This window comes from Schistocerca gregaria, chromosome 6 (genome assembly GCF_023897955.1).
Source record: "Schistocerca gregaria isolate iqSchGreg1 chromosome 6, iqSchGreg1.2, whole genome shotgun sequence".
Lineage (NCBI taxonomy): Eukaryota > Metazoa > Arthropoda > Insecta > Orthoptera > Acrididae > Schistocerca > Schistocerca gregaria.
This window is the reverse complement of record NC_064925.1, coordinates 428842676-428858052: the sequence shown is the minus strand read 5'-3', so window position 1 is coordinate 428858052 and position 15377 is coordinate 428842676. Positions and strand designations below refer to the sequence as shown.

The window sequence follows — 15377 nt, the reverse complement described above, 5'->3', positions numbered from 1 at the left end:
GAATGTACTACTGTTTAAGGCCTGTTTATATATATATCTGCTTAAACTATATACTACCCTCGGGTGATGTCCTATAAAGTAATTGTTAAAAGTGCTGTAACTTAACACATAAGTAGTTAATGATTGTTTAACTTTTGGCAAGTAAATGATTAACACAGTCACTGTATAAAGTTCTCAAATTCATTGTCCTTTAAGGGTAATTGTCATCTATACGGAAACGATGTGCATAACAAGTAACAGACAGAAGCAGCACTGTTTGTAGTTTGGTCTTGTCACAGCAATAGACAGTATTTCCAAATGTGAGATTTAGATAAAACAATTTTCCAACTGATCACATATGCTGTAGTACAAATTACATTATGTATTTCTGGACATACATGTTACTCCATTCAAACTTGACACAGAATGGCCTAAAATGGCTTCCAGCAGGGTTCTTTTTATAAAAATACAGTAATTACAGCAAAAATTAGCCTCACTATGACACAGAACAATTTTTAAGCTGTTCAGTATCATTGTTGAAAAGTTATATAATGCCCCAACCAATCAGTTACTTCCTTTTATTTCATCATTTTATGCACTGTGTTTTGAGTGAAATTTTGTTATCTTTATGGAAATGATAAATTCAAGTGATGAAATAAAATAACACATAACAGGGTAATCACAAAATTCAATTAAAAAAGTGTGTTGACAGGGGGAGATTGGAGTTGCAGAACATGATGTATGCTGTTTCGGTTACCTGGTATCAGAATAATTTTTACAGACCATGTCATGTTTGTTACATAAAATAAATTCTATATTTCATTTGAAAATTAAAACCACGTGTACTTCTAACCAAACTGTCAGTTTCGAGCCTGGAAATAGGAAATATGTGAAGTACTAGGTGCAACACCATGTCGTGTGTGTTGCAGACATATTCATATAGCCTACAACAGATCTCACTTATGTGGGTATCTGTACCCCCATCAGACCACACCATCAAGTCATAACTACAGTTAATGACAGATCATTTGGTGATAAAATGCAGTCATCTCAAATACAGTGAATGTGTTGGTTAGGGGCACTCAACAGTGAGGTTATTGGTCCAGACAGTAATAACTTGATGCACGAGCTAGCAATAAGAAGTAGTTGTTGTAGTAGTAGTAGTAGTAGTAGTAGTAGTGATACATATGGGGGGGGGGGGGGATTTGCAGAACACGATGAATGGTGTCAGGGTTACTTGGTACCTTAGAATATTTTCTCACACACCGGAAAACACATCATGGATTGTACCTAAACAGAGAAGGCCAGTAGATGAATTACACTACCAGTAAGGAATGTAGTCAGGCATTTTTTAATCTGCCACTTATGGAAGCAATAAAGACAGTATAAAGGAATCTTTTAGATATTTACCAAAAGCCTTGGACACTGCATGTCCAAATGCAAAACAAAGTTCAAACAACTGTATGGTAGTGGGCACACAAAGTGGTCTTTGTTGTAAATTTCTCAACATCTGATAGATGTACATTTCAATGGTGGTGCAATTACCAGGACAACAGCTTTCACAGCCATAGATGATGAGGAAACTGCCAAAGCAGAATGATCTGATGAAGCTCTGACCCATTCATATCTTAATATCAACAGAACTTCTTACACATACAAACCACCTGCAGGTGTGTAAATGATTTAGAATTGCAATTCTCTGTGAAAGGTACAATGGTCACCAAACTGCATTAGTGTTACCAGGCCTAGTATGACAGGCAAGAGGCATGAACAGTGACAGATATTGAGTGATCACTGAAAGACATGGAGATAGATGCAAATAACAGTTTCACACAAACATGCACTAACAGTCTGAAAGGCTACTCATGGGTTGCCATTTGGACAGCTGGTTGGATTGTGTTCTGTTACCTAGATTTTTAGGGCACTGAGATGACTGTGACCTGATGTTGGACTGCATGTGAACATGAAGGTAGGCATACTCATTGTCAGTGTTCCAGTCGAGGGAGGGGTACAGTATTGTGCACGAAGCAAAGCACATTGTAAACCCTTGAGATCTTTGCCTGCATAGGACAGCAATTAATGGTTTCCATCCAACATTCTGAGTCATCCCACACCCTAGATCAGATACCAGTAGCAGCTGGACTAGGAAATTACCACCCCATAAATAGGCTACCATTAAAATCTCACCACAAATTACTGCATTTGGAGTGGTGACTTGACCAGGAAGCATTGTGTTCAGTGATGAATTGCAATGCTGCACTACCACAAATGATCATCAGCAAGTATGGTGGCAGCTTGGGGAATGGCCCCATTCTTCCTAAATTTTGAAGAAATACAGTGGTGTTACTCGTTGTGTCATGGTGTGGGGATCGATCAGGTATGACTTCAGGTCACAGATGGTAATGACTGAAAGAACTCTGGCAGCCCAAGTGTACATCAGACATCCTAGTTTACTACCTCTTGTGCAACTGGAATGTGGTGCTATTTTTTAACAGGACAATATTCATCCACACTTGCCCAAGTCTTTATGCTGTGCATGATGTTGAGATACACCCCAGCCAGCTACATCCCCAGATCTGTCTTCAATAGAAGATGTGGAACCAGCTCAAACTTCGAATCCATCTCAGTGCCAGTATCCAGGACCAGTTACAACAGTAGTTTATCATCTTGCTGCAGGAGAAGCTACAACTATGATAATTCCAAACTGAATCAGTGCATGCATCCAGACCAGAAATCGTGTAATACAGGGTGATTAAAAATACCACAACTTTAAAAATGTGTATTTAATGAAAGAAACATAATATAACCTTCTGATATACATCATTACAAAGAGTATTTAAAAAGGTTTTTTTTCCACTCAAAAACAAGTTCAGAGATGTTCAATAGGGCCCCCTCCAGACACTCAAGCAATATCAACCCGATACTCCAACTCGTTCCACACTCTCTGTAGCATATCAGGCTTAACAGTTTGGATAGCTGCTGTTATTTCTCGTTTCAAATCATCAATGGTGGCTGGGAGAGGTGGCCAAAACACCATATCCTTAACATACCCCCATAAGAAAAAAATCAAATGCTTGCTGGATGCATGCTACATTTCATCACTCGTTCTTGGCCGTCCAGAACTTTTCCCTTTGCACAAACACCCATTCTCTGTAAACTGTTTATACCAATGTTTAATACACCACCTATCAGGAGGTTTAACACCATACTTTGTTCGAAATGCACGTTGAACAACTGTCGTCGATTCACTTCTGCCGTACTCAATAACACAAAAAGCTTTCTGTTGAGCGGTCGCCACCTTAGCATCAACTGACGCTGACGCCTAGTCAACAGCGCCTCAAGCGAACAAATGTACAACTAAATGAAACTTTATAGCTCCCTTAATTCGCCGTCAGATAGTGCTTAGCTCTGCCTTTTGTCGTTGAGTTTTAAATTCCTAAAGTTGTGGTATTCTTTTTGAATCACCCTGTATTCTTTGTAAACCTGACTCAATAATATAATCGCTGAAATTGTCACATAACCCTCTTGAACCATACAGTTTCATTTCTTCCTCTGCCTGGTGCTCACTTTTTTTTTGTCTGGCAGTAAATATTCACCAATTTTTTTCCCATGTGAAGATTATAATGGTGTCTGTTCTTCCTAATACTTTGTAAAAATGTGCTGATGTGGCTATACTACATAATGTTGGTGGTAAATCTGAAAAACAATTATGTGAAACAAATTGTTACTTCCTCATATATACTACAAATTACAAGAGGTAAAGTATTTCTGCACAAGTTGAGAAGCCTGCAACATCAGTGATATTACACATACAAATATTTGCAAATGTTGAGCTACCTTAGGTAAATATTTTCTACAAGGGATTGTCAAACTTAATCATTACGTAATTGTTTTGTTTGTGATAAATGTCTGTAGTCTTTGCACAGATTGAAATCCCCACACCGGAGAGGTGTGTGTGTGTGTGGGGGGGGGGGGGGGGGGGAGGAGAAGGCAAAGGCAGTTTACCCGCATCACACCACTAGATAAGCCAACATAAAATGGTGCATCACCCTTAAAGTGGTAATTGGCAGCATGTATCTGTTTTGGCTCTAGCAATGTGCAACAGTATTGTGGTATACAGATTTCAATGCGTACCAGGGCCACACACACACACAAAATGCCACAGGAGAATTCTAGTGGGAACATATCCTAGGCAGAGTGCCCAGAACTTGCCATCTAGTCACAGCTGGCCAGAAACAAAGTGCCAAGCTCATGGCAAGGCTTGCAGGACCAAACACTGAAAATCTCAGAATGTTTCTAATTTAAATGGACCACAGATGGAGTGCCAGGAATCAACCATTACGGAGAAGGCCATAGGTATAAACAATGGACCCATTTCACTCAGGTACAGTATCACATAGCATCTGATGAGCTATGTTTTCAAAATATTGTGCATGGACAACACTGATATCAACTAGGTTTCGAATATAAAGTTTTGTGTTGTCTTCACTTTGTTGTGGTTACTTGTTGCTTTCATTCTAAGCTTGGTATTTCTGAATAAAGACATAAGCAAAGAACGTATATGATGTAATCTGTGAACAGCTCTTAATGAAAACAGAGTCCACATTACTGTTTGTATTTATTTCTGTAATATGAATTATCCTATTAAATTAAGTGTTTCATTGCAGTTTATTTTTTAAGACATGTGAAGTAGTCTAGGACACAATTTTCTCTTGGTAGTGTGCACTACAAATAACTGTTCATTAAAAATGTAACTACCAACTTTTTACAAGATTTAGATATTATGTCCCTTCAAAAGTGTATACATCAACAACTTTACACCAGTAGCTAGAAAAATTGTCACACAGAATGAAACTCAGATCACCAACCAACAATGCTGAACATAAGCTTACACAGGCACATATTTGCTGCAGATTTTTCCTATAAATGTTAGTTAAATGATCATGTTCAAATCAGATGACAAAACTGTGGTGAATTATTCACTATCACACGTTTACCAACTTACTGTGAATACAGACTGTCTTCTCTTTAAATGCCCAAGCAGTCTTAACAGAATGAGACGACAACTAGGAGTGTGATACAGCAGATATTTTAATATCCAATCCTACCTCCTGATGTAAACACAAATATAAATTGAGGTACCTGGAATGAAATAATGATGAACTACAGTTTCTATCCCACAATGTGAGTAACCATTGTAAACAAACACTAAAACTTGTATTTACAAGATGTATAAACAGAAACCTGATATTTTTGTTTATATATGTAAAGATCTATGATTCATGTTAGCATCAAAATCAGACTTATTTTAAAATGAAAAATTACTGTAAACATGCATTTCATGTATCTGCATGTTTATTGTTCTAAAATGTTTGTATCAGAATTCTCTAATTTGTTTTCGATAATAAGTAACTTCCAACTGTAAACTTAAAAATTACTGTTTTAGACAATAAATGTATGCACATCTTAATTATTGAAAGCTATATTAATATAAGCAACAGCCCATCAGTGAAGTGCTGATTCAGTCAACTTTGTGATGCGATTGAATAAGTTACTCAGAACATTTTTCATTTCAGGAACATCAATTTCTAGAGTTTATTAACCAAGGTGCAAATCTTTAAATTAAAGAGCGCCTAAGACTTTCTTACAGACAGATATTTGCACTAGAGAGTGTGTGTGTGTGTGTGTGTGTGTGTGTGTGTGTGTGTGAGAGAGAGAGAGAGAGAGAGAGAGAGAGAGAGAGAGAGAGAGAGAGAGAGAGAGATAGATATATATCCAGATTGTGAACCTCAAGAATCTTTAAGATAAGTATTAATTTTTGCTCCGAAGTGTGGTTCTATTTTAGAGTCACAGCTTTTTATTCCAGCAATCAACACATCCTTGATATGTAGTTGTATTTTGTAGAGTTCCAATGAAGCACAATTCGCAACACAAACATATCTCTGACATTCTTGCCTTGGTTAACCACTGTAAGTCATTTTTGTCTCCACCCTCTGAACAATATGAGAAAGAGCTTACGTTTTGTAATTGTCAGAAACCCAGGACATGTATTGCTCATGGGATATTTATTAGCAGAGCATCTGAGAATGTGTACAATATGCAGAAATGCCAGTAAGTGCATGTTCTACGACTCAATGCAAGTCACTGCCTGTCATAATTATGCAAAGACATTTCCATGCTAGCTACATTGTTCCTTTTGTGGCCAATTCTTGTGGCAAACAAAGATTAAGATTACTGCAATGAGTTCATATCGGCCTTGATCCACATTTAACTGCTCACAATTTTGTCTTCATTAGATGATGTATTTTTTTGGCTTTCTGCAACGAAAACATTGTAGCCATGATACACTCCACATCTTTACCACTGCTTCACTATAAAACAGTTGATTTTAATTCATCTCTTGGTACCTACTAAATTAATTTTTATGTCACATTTAAAACTCTATTTTCATACTATTCAACAGAAAAGAAAGCCAGTGAAATATAAAAAGTAATGCCTAAAGTTTTAATTTGCATTTGAGTCCCACTGCATGTTTTTTTAAAACTTACCATATATATAATTGAAAGATCTATTAGCATCACCACAACTGTATCCATCCATATGCCAGTACAACCATTCAATTTGGACTGGATCTCACCCCCAACAATTTGGACAGTTTTCACTGTCTTTTCATGGGCTGCACTGTCAAATTTCAAGTTTTTCCCTTCACTCACATACCATTTGTTTTTATGATCTCTGCTATGTACATCTCTTTCTCTTGCAGATATCTAGATTTTCCTCTACTAGACAAAATTATCTAAAGAAATTCTACAATTTTTCTTTGTTTCAATAAAAACAGTGCTCAGAACGTATGTTTACTGGCAATGGCATTAGAAAATTGTCGCAAATATTTTCTTAAATTTGTATTTGCGAAGAAAAACAATTTCATTTGGTCAATGAAGACTACAGACGATATTAAATTTTAAGAGAGACTGACTTTAATTTTACAAACTTAGAACAGTAAAATGGGAAGGATGTACTAGTATGCTCTAAACCACAACATACAAAATTATTAAAATATGTATAAATAAATGAATATAAAAGATAAAGCAAGAACAGTTTAAAATAAATATCACAATATCAATCAGTGAAATTGTCCTTGTGCTTCACACGTGTCACGTTGCACATTCAGTTCCCATCAGCAACATCCTCTTCCTATGACCTGCAAACATTGTTGATTTACAACTGAACCAAAAATTAACAATGCTGAATTACAAAAATCCATTTTTATCTTGTCAAACTAACTGTCAGTAAAGCAAGATTTCTGAGATCTCTGAACAAAGACAGATAAGAATATGAAAGTACTTACATATTAATCCCCTATCATTCTCAATGTCCCTTTCGTTGTTTTTGGTATTCGCTATGCAGATGACGTTTGTATTCAACTTTATTTGACCACAAGGCTGCTGCCTGGACATTCAATGGAGATTCGTTGTTTGGTTCTTTGGGCAGAAAAATTAAATAGTTACACATCTAAAATTAACAATACATAAAACTAACAACTTTTCAAGTATACATACCACCAAGCAGAGACTGAATGGAGAGTAGAATTGTGCGCACATCATATAGAGCTGACCATTTTTCCTTCAAAATATCCAAACAGATATTTCCTGCCTGATCGACATTCGGATGATAACATGGGGTAGCAAATCGTACTAGTGGGGCTGAATATGGGTAGCTATGAGGAAATTCCAGGCTTAATTTGTACACCAGACCTTCATACACCTGTATAACAAGTTATTGATAGGTATTACAAACTGCTACATTACATATGTTGTTTCTACATATATGAAGCAGCAGAAAAAAGTGGAGGGAGGATAGGGGGTGATAATAAGGGCACATTGATTCTAGGATGATTAGACAGGAAACAAAAAATATTTTAGTTGCAAGCATTTTCCATACGCAAACTAGAAAATGCAATTCTAAAAAGGCAAAATTGTGGATCTATGATAACTACAAACAGTACCTTTCTTCTTCAGGGATAAAAATTTCAACACTAGGTATAGCACTCAACAGCATCCTATTTTTACAGAACCATAGTTGTGTAGTTCAAGCAAATAAATGTGGGAAAAAACAGGGCAAACAATATTGAAAATTTAACTTTGCCACTGTCACACTTTGCTAGCAGGCTGTTGCCTGAATCTACAAATAAGCCACAGGACATACATATTACACTTTGCTGGAGATTTAGTTTTCAGAGCTTTTTTTATTTAACATCTCATGAAAATTATTTTTTCTTCACCTGGGAGAACTTTTAATAAACCACTAGATTCTATGTAAAATCACGCCTAAAATTATTCTGGATCTTAATGTGTGCCTCCAGTCTATATATTCCAATAATGGAAATTTGATAACAAATGTCCTGCTCAACTCAGTAATTTACCTTCCAATTTGGATAGTAGTGTGTTACTACGTAAAAAAAGAACCTTTTCTGCAATCCTGGCATGCGTTTAAATCCCCCCATCACAGTACCATAGCATGCCACTCAACGAGTCAAATCAAAATGGTGCAGCCCATTGATAAATTGGAGTGTAATGTTTAATTTGTTTTCTGAATTTCATAGGGGACAATGCTGCAGAAGACTGACTAGCTGTTTTACATGTACAGCAGCAATGCATCATCATATGATACAGTGAAGTGACAGTTCGATCTCTGAAGAACTGGGGATCTCAATACGCAGATGCCCTGGTTTTGTAACAGGTATCACAACTTGGATGATGATAGGAAAGTGATAATCAACCGTGGTCCAGTTATTAACAGTTTTTCCCAATATTCTTGAAATTTTTGCAGCTTGCTGAGTCTTCCATCATGTTCCAGGATTGCAACCAAATGTTGACATCTTGCTATAATATTTTGACTGAAAAACATTCAGCCACCTTCACGTGAATTATTACTATGTATAAAAATCAGTGTGGTGGTACACCTGTCTAAATATTAGGTGAAAAGGACAACTGAAACAATCACTTGACTGAATATTCTCTAGAAAAAGCTTACTTGATCACATTCTCCCACTTAGCAACAGAATAATATCGCTGCAAGGAAGTATTTCAATAAAACTTTAAACCATAGGTGCGAAACTTGCAGATTGGTCCCCTAATCCCTGTGCAACATAACCACACTATGAGCCTGTCAATCCCTCATTCGTAGAACAAGTCCATGAAGAACAAAGCTGCTGATTAAAAGTAGGCAAGAGATATCTCTAAAGTTATGAGCAATTACAAGACACACAAAAGTACACTAAAAATGACATAGTAAACAACAAGCAAAAATAGGTCAGAGACAATGAGAACATTAATAATTGAAGCAGTTAAAAGCAATTACAAGAGATGTATGAAATAATATAACAATGTATGAAATAATAAAACAACTCCATTCACAAGTTAAAGAGGAGGCCAATGTGCAAAGTGTGTAGGGAGATCCGAGTGTAGCAAAAACATCAGAAGAAGACTCTGAAATAATGAAAGCAAAATAAAATGAAATTTCTTGCCAGTGATTATGGTCTTCCAGTGCCTGTCTTTATTCCATGATCCACAGGGAGCAGCTGCAGGGGTCCACCTGATATCTTGTCAAGGTACACTTCTGACCCATTACTATTCTGGTCTTGCATTTCTTTGTAAGATATTCATTACTTTGTTTTCTTCCTAATGTTCTCTGAATCCTACCCCTGAAGCTTACTCTTAGCACATGTTACTGCAAGGCTCGTGTGTGCTGTATTTTATGAGCACTTGCTTTAGTCATAATCACAGTTTCCAGATTACAAGTTGTAACTGGCAGTATGCACATATTATAGACAGCCTCCATGATATTTGGAACATCCTTAGTTATCAGGATGAATCAGTTTCCAGAACACTGCACAGCTCAGCATTATTCCGCTAGGGATTTCTGGATTCTGGTTGTTTTCATCCATAACTTAATCCTGTGGTCAAGGCACATTTACTCATTAATAGCTTCATTACACTGGTTTCTGACTAAATGGCTGACTGTCTGGACTTGGTACTTTTGTTTCACTGATGTCTCTTTTACATCAAATTCTCAAACAAGTGAATTGGCTGGTTGATTGGGGTTGAAGGGACGAAACAGCAAGGTCATCAGTCCCTTGTTTCAAATATTGTCCATTCAGACATATTGACATCTCAGAAAAGTCTAAATGATAAAAGGTAAACTAAAAACATAAAATTGCAGTCTTGTTGTCAATGGTGAAAACAAAATGAGGACAGTCAGCAAGTGAGCAACCCCAAGGCTGTACTAGACACAGGAAATATACCACCACTGATGCAGTACAGGCAAGACCACCTACTATTCAAAAGCTTTCAACCACTATAATGTTGAAGTGCTTATTGTAAAAGTAGACTAACCAATTCTAAAAAGTGACAAAAACAGAGTAAAAGGGAAAGAAAAGAGGATCTTTGCCAGGGAGGGGAGTCAAGAATCCAAACACAGCTTACAGTGGGAGACACCCCAACCCTCACCGCCCTGCCCATACTCCAGTGTGTGATTAAAAACCTTAAAACTGAGAATAAAACCTAATTTCACAGAGGGAACAGAGAACCAGTTCGACCATCCGAGAATAGTCTGCCAACATTAAAATGCAGGGAAGTCTGTACTTACTACACAGAGCCAAAAGAAGTGGGCATTCCACCAAAATGTGGGCTACTGACTGGAAGGCTCCACAACCACAAAATAGGGGTGGCTCATTGCACAAAAGAAAACCATGGCTCAGCCTGGTATGGCCAATTCGGAGACGACACAGGGCGGTAGAGTCCTTTCAGGAGAGGTGGAAGGAAGAATGCCACAGGACAGGTGTCACCTTAATCGCACGAAGTTTATTAGACAGGGAAGGAGCCTCCCGAGAGTTGGCCTATGATTGTGCGAAGTGGGATTTGATGTGAAGCTGTAAATCTGCTGCAGGAGGTGTTACAGACAATGGGGGTAAGTGACTGCTCCCCCAGCCAAACGATCAGCAAGCTCATTACCCGGGATACCCACATGGCCAGGGACCCAAAGGAAGTCAACGGAACAAGTAGCACAGTGAATATCAGCAAGATGGTCAAGGATGGCAGAGACCAAGCGATGGCGTGAAGAACACTGGTCAACAGCCAGAAGGCCACTCACTGATACCGTAAATAACAAAACGCGGTTGTGTTGGGACAGTTTATTAAAGTTAAGGGCCTGGGAAATTGCCATCAACTCCGCAGTAAACACCCCCCATGTAGGTGGCAGCAGATGATTTTCCGTTCCAACAGAGGACTTGAAGGATATATCCTACATGACCAGCAGATTTAGATCTATTGGTGTACAGAACAACAGCATCCCAAAACTCCCATAAAATTCGCCAGAAAAGGAATGGAACACCATGGGGGGAGGGGGGGGGGGATGGAATCTTTCGGACCTCGGCAGAGATCCATCCAAATTCAGGGCCGAGGAACTAAGCAAGGAGAGGTGGCGGGGAGGGAGCATGGAAGACAGGACAAAGAAGGAAGCTAGAAATCACGGCAAAGAGATGCAAGGCGGAGCCCAACTGGTAAGCCCACCCAAGGGTAGGAATCAGGTGGGCGACATCCCTGGTCTGGGAACAGGATGGAATAGAAAGGATGAGTGGGAGAGGAAACCAGAAGCTGGGACCGCCGAACAGAAAGGGGGAGGGGGAATCCCAGCTTCAACCAGGAGACTCAACAGGAGTAGTAGGGAAGGCACTGTTGGCCAAATGGATACCACAACAGTGGACCAGATCCAGGAGACGCAATGTGGCAGGAGCAGCTGAACCATAAACTTGACAATCACAGTCAAAGCGAGACAGCACTAAAGCCCTTTTCGTGGAGAAGGATGGAGTGGTCCGCACCCCAAGAGATGTGGGCAAGGAAGCGAAGGACATTGAGTTTACGGAAACATCCTACCTTCAGAAGTCTGATATGGGGCAGCCAAGTGACTCAGGAAACTAAACTGTGGGGCCACAGGCAATCATCGTGCATCGAGATAGAGCTCTGGATCAGGGTGGATCGTAGTACGGCGACAGAAGTGGACCACCTGCGATTTTAAAGGAGAGAATTGAAACCCGTGTGAGAGGGTCCATGCAGAGGCACACCGTATAGCTCCCTGGAGCTGCCACTCTGCAGAGGCCATCGAAGAGGAACTAACCCAAATGCAGAACTCTTCTACATACAGGGCAGGGGCGACCAAAGGACCAACAGAGGCCACAAGTCCATCGATTGCAATGAGGAAAAGAAGTAAACTCAAGACAGAACCCTTTGGGATGCCCGTCTCCTGGGTCCTAAAAACAGTACCAACCCAAACCCCGAATGACCGATGGAATAGGAACTGGCAGTTAAAAATCTGGAGTGGGCCCCGAAGACCCCACTGATGAAGGGTAAGAAAGATGTGATGGCACCAGGCCGTGTCTTAGGCCTTGCGTAGGTCAAAAAATGCTGCAACCAAATGACGGCACTGGGAAAAAGCCTGCCGAACTGCGGTTTCCAAGTGAAGTAAATGATCAATCGAAGACCGTCCCCCTCGGAAACCACACTGGTAAGGGGACAACAGATCCCGAGATACAAGGACCCAATTGAGCCGATGGGGTACCAACCATTCAAGTAACTTGCAAACAACATTCGTCAGACTAACTGGCCAATAGCTGTCAACAAATAGGGGTTCTTACCAGGATTAAGGACAGGAACCACGATGCTATCCCTCCACTAAGAAGGGAAGTTACCCTGGAGCCAGATACGATTAAACACCCAGAGAAGATGTTGCCGTTGTGGAGCACTGAGATGTTGAAGCAGTTGGTTATGAATGGAGTCTGGGTCAGGGGTTGTATCATGAGAAGAAGAAAGTGCGGAAAGAAATTTCCATTCAGTAAAAGGTTCGTTGTAAGATTCTGACTGACAAGGAGTAAAACATAAGGTGGAAGCTTCAGCCCGCTGTTTCTAGTGAAGGAAAGCAGCCGGATAGGAGACTGATGCCATTGCAAAATGGGTCGCAAGATGTTCCGCAAGAATCAATAGGTCCATACAAAGGCCATCTGGGAAGTGAAGGCCTGGGAGGGTGGACTGCTGATGGCAACCTTGGAGAGCAAAGTGTATCCCATACCAGTGACATAGGGACAGTAGAACCAAGGGAAGAAACAAATTGTTCCCAACATATTCACTTGCTCTGTTTGATTAAATAACGGGCTTTCGCACGAAGGCTGGCAACGGATGGGTGCCTCTTAAGGTGTTGCAAAGCTCGATGGCGATCACGGACGGCAATGGCAATGGCCGTATTCCAACACAGGACTTGCCGGCGACAAAATGCTGCAGATGAGCACGGTACAGCAAGGCTAGCAGCGCGAACAAATGCGTCAGACACGTCACGTAAGACGTCATCAATACAACCTGACAAATGGGGAGAAAACACGACCTTCGCAGTGTATAGAGGCCAATCAGCGGGTTGGAAAGACCAACGAGGTAACCTGTCCATTGGGGAGCGGGAAGGGAGAGAGAGAATCAACGGGAAACGGTCACTATCACAGAGGTGGTTGTGTGGCGACCAGTGTAATGACCAGAGGGGAGAGGGAGAAGAAAGAGAAAGATGAATGGCAGAAAAGGTACCATGACCAGCACTCAAATGAGTAGAGGAGCCATCATTAAGAAGGCACAAGTCTTGGTCTGTAATACACTGATCTAAGAGAAGACCTCGTCTAGATGGAAATGCACTGCCCCACAAGGGATGACTAGCATTAAAATCTCCGAGGAGGAGGAAGGGAGAAGGAAGTTGCTGAAGAAGGGCAGTTAAGGCAGCATGTGTAGGAGTCCTGTCAGGAGGGAGATAAAGATTGCAAACTGTGACCTCAGAGTCCAGGTGGACCCTAACAGCAGCTGCTTCCAATGTAGTCTGAAGAGGAATCCACGTGCTAGCAATGTCTGTATGGACCAACATACAAACGCCACCAGAAGCCCGCAGGGGTCCAACACGATTTCAACAGAAAACACAGAACCCACAGAGGGTCAGTGAGTGATCATCAGTAAATTGAGATTCCTGTAGAACCACACAAGCTGCAGAGTAAGACCAAATAAGGTATTTCAATTCAGGAAGGTGACGGTAGTATCCATTAAAATTCCATTGGATAACCACAGAACGATGATTTAAATGGGGGTTGAACAGGCTAAAGCCAGTCATACCGCCGGGTCACCACCCGTCACCGACAAGGAGGGTGCGACATGCATGAACGACAGGTCAGAATCCAGTTGTGAAGCCGGGGATGGGACCTCTGGTGACACCAGAGGCTCTGTCACGGGACTTATGTTGTTTCTTGTTTTCTGGTCGAGATAAAGGAGGGCTGTGTGGCATAAAGGAGCCAGCTGCACCAAGATCGGGAACAGAAAGGGATTGAGCCACCTGGGGGCCTGACAAACCACGGTTATCGCGTGGCAGCAGACCTTTGGCCTGGAAGGTGCATCCCGGGAGGGGCGCCCTTGACCGGCAGACGCCGAAGGAGCGGGACCCTCCTCTGGCTGGGGAGGGGGAGCAGCACCCAGAGGAGAAGGTGTGGGAGCTGCAGGGAAAGGGAGGGGGAGGGGTCAGGGGGGGGGGAGGAAGGGGTGAAGATGTAACTAAAGCATAACTAGACATCAAGGACATAGGGTGAAGACATGCATACTTCTTACGAGCCTCTGTGTAAGTTCAACGATCAAGGGACTTACACTCCTGTATCTTCTTTTCCTTCTTATATACTGGGCAATCTGGTGAATGTGGAGAATGATTGCAATGACAATTAACACACACAGGAGGAGGAACACAGGGACTCCTCTCATGGAGTGGATGTCCACAGTCACCACAGAGAGGGGCCTGCGAACAGCGGGAAAACGTGTCCGAAATGCAAGCACTTAAAAAACCTCATAGGAGGTGGGATGTACGGCTTCACATCACATTGATAAACCATAATCTTTACTTTCTCAAGGAGGGTATCTCCTTCAAAGGCCAGGATAAAGGCACCAGTATCAATGCGATTTTCCTTAGGACCCTTCTGAACATGCCGAACACAGTTAACAGCCCGGCGTCCGAGATTGTCCCGAAGTTCCTCATTAGTTTGAAGAATGAAATCCCTATGAAAAATCACACCTTGAACCATACTGAGAGACTGGTGGGGGGTAATGAACACAGGAATTGTGCCAAGATGGGTACAGGCACGAAGGGCCACAGATTGGGCAGCTGAAACAGTCTTGATCAGCAAAGAATCCGACCGCATCTTGCTTGGAGTCCACTTCGTCAAACTTGTCTTCAATCGCCAAACTTGTCTTCAATGTGCTCCAAAAAGAATAAAGGTTTGGTATTGGTGAAAGTATCCCTATCAGTGCTGGTGTAAACAAGATGGCAGGGGAAAGGTT

At 41.0% G+C, this 15377-nt stretch overlaps 1 protein-coding gene across 2 annotated transcripts in view; it reads right to left on the bottom strand.

The window, feature by feature from the left end:
• Positions 1–4592: 4592 nt before the first annotated feature.
• Positions 4593–15377, bottom strand: part of LOC126277977 (ubiquitin-conjugating enzyme E2 C-like) — a 34282-nt gene continuing 23497 nt past the window's right edge. The window contains exons 4-6 of one of the 2 annotated variants that reach the window (XM_049977638.1): positions 7539–7743; positions 7328–7460; positions 4593–5121 (exon numbers count right to left, since the gene is read on the bottom strand). In XM_049977638.1, coding sequence (XP_049833595.1) covers positions 7348–7460; positions 7539–7743 — 318 coding nt within the window. In that variant the 3' untranslated portion in view covers positions 4593–5121; positions 7328–7347. Of the gene's footprint in view, positions 5122–6866; positions 7181–7327; positions 7461–7538; positions 7744–15377 lie in introns of those variants that run through there. The other variant, XM_049977636.1, reaches the window with a different exon arrangement.